Below are 5570 nucleotides of genomic sequence, written 5' to 3'. Positions count from 1 at the left end.
GATGATGAAGCTACTAGGACCGAACGACAGTATCACGGTGCGGGGCACCCTCAAACACACAATGGAGTGCGACCGCTTCAACTACGAGATGACCATTGTTGTCCTCGTCCTCAATGCACAAGCGCCCATTATTATCCAAATTACGTGCTAATTTCGCACCGTTGTTAGTTACATTGCAAAAAATAGCGCGACATTTCAGACTCGACGAGTACCCTTGTTATAATCGATCTTACCCACAACTTAGGGGGGTGAACCTTGGTATATCGTGTCTTCTTTTCAACTTGTGTTCTAGATCCCATGTTGGATTGATGTTATGTTCCCTCGACTACAAATCTACATACTAGCTCTCGCACCATTGCTAGGACCCGATGAAAATCCCTCGACAGACAGGGCTAGGAGCTACATTGGTAGGTCGTAAGGCTCGATGGCGGACACTGATTTTGTCGGAAGCTATGCAAGGGACCCATGGATGAATAGAGGGCGCGAGGTGTCCGCAATGCACAATGGAGATGGCATTTACCCAGGGCGTGCAAATTGCATGCCACACCTTGTTCCCGCCATTCTGTTGCAATCCTGACCTTGCCACTTGATGACTAGGTTCTAGCAAAGATGCTAAACTCGTGTACGAAGCTGAGAAGCAAAGATCAAGCAAACACTCAAGTCCATTGACCAAAAACTTAAATGCATCGATGAAATGATCATGGGGCTAGAACTTTCAAATGAACCTTCCATTGTTACCACTGGTGAACATAGAGATAAGGACTATGTTGGCCAAGTTTCACCAATATTGGAAGAAATTTGGTGGGGTTTCACACATAGTGATCATATGGAGCTAAAATTTGTGATAGATGATAATAGTGTTTTCAATATGCAATTGGACTTGAAACTTTGACCACATGTGTAGATAACAATGATGAACAACATGTCCAACTGACAAGAAGTTTGGAAGCATCAAGATGTGGGGTCCAATGCATTGGTCATATAGGTCCAAATGAGTTTGACCAAGAGATAGAGATGAAATGCAATGCCATTTGACCCAATATCGGTGTAATAAGCGTCCCCATAATGTTCTAGGATTTATTGAGATGCAGAAGTATATTAGTCATATAGGTCCAAATGAGTTTGACCAAGAGATAGAGATGAAATGCAATGCCATTTGACCCAATATTGGTGTAATAAGCGTCCCCATAATGTTCTAGGATTTATTGAGATGCAGAAGTATATTAGGGGATTATTGGCCATATATAGGCAAGAAAGTAATAATTTTTAATCTTCAAATATTGCACTGGACATGGCAATATTTCCACATAAGTCTAAAATATACCAAGGAAAGCTTTGACACATCGGTAAAGCTGTTGCCTTGTGACCATGAAGGTCACGGGTTCGAGTCCTGGAAATAGCCTCTTGAAGAAATGTAGGGTAAGGCTGCGTATGAAAGAGTGGTCGGACCCTTCCCCGCCCCCTGCGCAAGTGGGAGCTACGTGCACCGGGCTGCCCTTTTCTTAAAGTCGAATTTATATGGGTAGAGGGTTCTATGACTATTTTTTCTTGGAATTATATCACAAATCTATGGTAGCTCGTATGGAAAGAGAAGAATAGACTTATAATAATCCAAAGGATAATATTTGGAGTTGAGTGGATAAGAATGAAGTCGAAGCGGGACCAAGGGCATCAAGATGGGAATTGTTGACGGGTGATTGTTGATATCGAAGCTACGGCTGAGCTCCTAGATTGTTTCGCCAGGGGTTAAAACACTCTGGTCACTCCACGAAGTCACAGCGAGGCAGTTTACCTAGGTTCGGGCCATCGGCGTCGGTGTAATACCCTACTCCTGTTGTGTGTTTAGTTGCTTGTGTATCGGAAGAGAGAAGGGGCCGCTGCTTACAACCAGCACAGTGAGCTCCCTATGTTTTCTAGATCTTTTTTTCCATGTCCCTGGACGGAACCACCCAACTCCCTTTTATAGTCTCCAAGGGAGTCGCTGGTGTCCATGGTTGTGCCCATCCACGATGGGTTGACCTTCATCGCCCATCATCCATGTGGGTTTCCTCCATGACGTCCCGGAATGAGCCGTAGTGGGTAGAGGCCTCCTGAGCTGTCGTATCACCATGCTATGACCATACTTGGGCCTCCAACGTCATCTGTTTCAACGGGTGTGCCATCCTTGCCTATATTTTAAGTGCAACCGAACCACTTCTCATTCGTCCCATCTAGCCTACAATAGGCCGACCAGACGAGGCCAAACGTGGAGCCGCGTCGCAGTTGTCACCATCATCCCTCCCATTCAGGTCGTTTGGGGTTCGCAGTGCTCGGGACCTCCTCAAGCATTGGACTCGTGGCAGCCCCTAACCACGCCAAGCGGCTCACATGGCTGGGGCACAAGCATGACCCGTCCCGTCAATCCGTGGGACCCCCGTCTCTCCCGCATTGCTGACAGTAGCCCCTGGTCCCGCCAGCTGGCAATGACCCCGAAGGGGTATGGCAGATGAATGGGCCAGCTGATCAAATTACAAGGTGGGCGGACGATTTCGTAAGTTATTTATTTTGACAGCTAGCTTACCTTATGGACAATCGTGCTTTTAATGCGATCCTAAATAGTATATTGTTTCTGAAATACAGCTAATCAAAATATTATTTTTATGACGATTCCGTAAGGTATTTATTTTAGTAACTGCTTACCTTATGGACGACTGCGCTTTTAAAGAGAGCCTAAATAGTATATACACCCTTATTTACTGTGAAGTAAAAAGTCTATCACCCTTGTGTGGTGAGATATGATCTACTATGTTCGGTAAGGTAGTTTGACTCTCCACCCTTGGATCATAAAAAATGAACGTCTCACAAGAAACCATGTATATCGTGAAAATTGTAGATTTTTTTAACGAGTCTTGGCTTGATATCCTACAAAACTCTAGTTAGTAAATGAGTGCTTAGGACAGTACAAAGGGAATTCTGACTCGTTCATACACAAGAACTACATATTGTTGTCACCCTTGAATCCTAACAGGCCTTCTGATATGTCTGTCGATCGTCACTCGCAGGCTTTGTATAAGAGGCAAAATTCTCTTGTACACTTTGTCCTTGATCCAGTTTTATCAAGCTCTTCCAAGGATTCGTTCGCTGTAAGATATGGTTGTTTGGTGCAGATAGAAAGTGTGAGTTCTTGTCGTTCCTGTGAAGTATTTCTATATTTCATTGTCAGGGTCCTTGTTAGGATTGTTCACCTTTTCTACTCAATGATTTATCTCTAGTATAGGTTCAAAAGCTGGATTTTGGAGCATTAGTGTCAATTAGAGGTGTATGCCGTGTGAACATCAAGAACCTTCTTCAGGTACGCAAGTTCCGGCTCTTGAGTGTGAATTATTTTATATGTTGATGCTTGTACCATTGTCCAAGTACTTGAGAACTTCTATGAATTGTGTGTATAATACCTTCAAAGCTATTGTTCTCATTTTTTATCAAAATAATGTATTACCGTTTGAATTATGATACATATATGGGCAGATTTCGTAAGTTCACTTATGGAGTTGTATAGACTGTTGAATGCGGTGGTAGTTCTGAATTATTTTTGGCACGGCTAAGAAAGAAGAGTCAGAAATAAAGGAATGGCTAGGCACCTAGGCATATGCTCTTTTCATATCCTGAATTTGATCCACTGTTTTATATAGCTACAGTTCACGGTACCTCTTGTGTTTCACTTCTATTTTAGATGGTCACATTGTTCCTTGATCCAGATGGAGCCCTACTTGCGTGGTGATGTTTCTCCTATGATGGACAAGTCTTGCGATGGCACTGGATTGGGCCTGAGAATTTCCAGACTAAGAGAGTCCATGTGCAATCTGCACAGCCTACAGATGAAGCTGAAGGTTTAGTACCTATTTTTTGTTCCTTTTGATGATTTGCGTATGTTTGAATATCCTGATGTTCTGACATAAAAACCTCTCGATTTAGGTGCCTGAGGATGAACCGCTGCAAACAAACATCAAGAGCTCTCTAATGTGGTCTGAGAAAGAAACTTTCGAAGGGTACGACGAAGAATTTATCCCTGAGCTCGTAGAGCGTCTCTCTTTTGCCGCGTACCAATCAGTTTCAGGTGACAAAAGATCATTCCATTTTCACCCCTGATCACTTCTTGATCACACTTATGTTTTAAATCTCAATATTACCTGGAATGACCAACTAAAGAGATGGTGCAGAAAGGATGTACGTCAGCTTCATGTAGTCTGATCTAACATCAAAGTCATACACTACAGGTATGTCAGATGCAGAACTTCTTACTCTGCAAAAATACAAGATAAAGGCAATGGATTCAGCAGACACTCTGGAAAGAGTAAACAGCGGAATTGAGTATGTAGAACATAATATCGGTATGATTGCCGCGAGACTGGCAATTCAGAATATATGACCCTCGGATCTTGGTACCGCTTACTCAATCACTTGCATATGCCATCATCATCATCGTCATCGTCATCGTCATCGTCATCATCATCAGAGATGTAAATACGTATACTTCTAAGATCTAACTGATGCTCATGATCCACAAAAACATGTAGTTACATTCTCTGACATCAAAAGGTTTCCACTTAATTTGCATCTGTGCTGTATGCAAGGAGAGGTTCAAGTAGAACAGCTTGATTATTTTTGATACACTTGATGTACATTCAGAGAGTAAGACGACAGTGCAGACTGAATATACTCTCGCAACTTCATTTCCGAGAACTCACAGCTCTGTTTTCCCACCACCTTTGTATCAGTTCGGTCATTTGGGCTTTATATATATAAAGTTGGACAAAATCTTGTTTCGAGAGATGCGTTATTCAAACAACTCTTATAACTTTATTCCATGAGATAATTCATACACCTGATTACATCTGGAAAGCCAAAAGGCTACAGGCTCTTGTATGAACTCTAGAATCTAAATCGAAGTGATTCATACAGCTGGTTAATCTGGAACGCCTACAAGGCTACAAGCTCCGGTATGAAGCCTAGAATCAAACTCGAAATAATTCATAAAACTGATAAATCTGGAAAGCCTACATACAGGCTAAAAGCTCTGGTACGAACTATGTAAAATCTGAACCGAAGCAACCATCTCGAAAGTAAATAATGGAAGCAAAGATACTATTTCGCCGCGCTGATTGAGAATCAGCAGCAGGAAATCATGAGCGAGCTAACGGACTAGCATGCTGAGCTGCAAGCCTCCGGCAGCGCTTGCAGAAGTATCGCCTACTCCCGCGGGGCAATGTTGACGCCGAAGAGGCGGACGAGGGCAATGTTGACGCCGAAGAGGCGGACGAAGCCACGAATCCCATTCCCTTGCTCCGGCGTAGCCATGCCCGGAGCGGAGCTGCTGATGTTAGCAGGAGGGGCACGGGATGACGAGCCCGGAGCGGAGCTGCTGATGTTAGCAGATGAGGCGGAACTGCTGAGGTTAGCAGGAGGGGCGGAGCTGCTGATGTTACGAGGAAGGGCGCGGGATGAGGAGCCCGGAGCAGAGCTGATGATTTTAGCAGGAGGGGCACGGGATGAGGAGCCCAGAGCGGAGCTGGTGATTTTAACAGGAGGGGCAC

General features: G+C 43.9%; 2 protein-coding genes across 2 annotated transcripts in view; one reads left to right on the top strand and one right to left on the bottom strand.

Moving 5' to 3' along the window:
- LOC119286370 overlaps positions 1–4794 on the top strand; it is a 12651-nt gene extending 7857 nt beyond the window's left edge. Inside the window, exons 3-7 of the mRNA XM_037565745.1 lie at positions 3042–3155; positions 3257–3331; positions 3735–3866; positions 3952–4093; positions 4254–4794. Of these exons, the coding sequence (XP_037421642.1) occupies positions 3042–3155; positions 3257–3331; positions 3735–3866; positions 3952–4093; positions 4254–4405 (615 nt within the window). The 3' untranslated portion in view covers positions 4406–4794. The remainder of the gene's footprint in view (positions 1–3041; positions 3156–3256; positions 3332–3734; positions 3867–3951; positions 4094–4253) is intronic.
- Positions 4795–4979: 185 nt separating this feature from the next.
- LOC119286371 (skin secretory protein xP2-like) overlaps positions 4980–5570 on the bottom strand; it is a 3971-nt gene continuing 3380 nt past the window's right edge. The window contains exon 3 of the mRNA XM_037565746.1: positions 4980–5403. Within this exon, the coding sequence (XP_037421643.1) occupies positions 5227–5403 (177 nt within the window). The 3' untranslated portion in view covers positions 4980–5226. The remainder of the gene's footprint in view (positions 5404–5570) is intronic.

Source organism: Triticum dicoccoides, chromosome 4A (genome assembly GCF_002162155.2).
Source record: "Triticum dicoccoides isolate Atlit2015 ecotype Zavitan chromosome 4A, WEW_v2.0, whole genome shotgun sequence".
NCBI classification, from domain to species: Eukaryota; Viridiplantae; Streptophyta; class Magnoliopsida; order Poales; family Poaceae; genus Triticum; species Triticum dicoccoides.
Note: the sequence above shows the minus strand (reverse complement) of the source record. Positions and strands in the feature narration are given on the sequence as shown.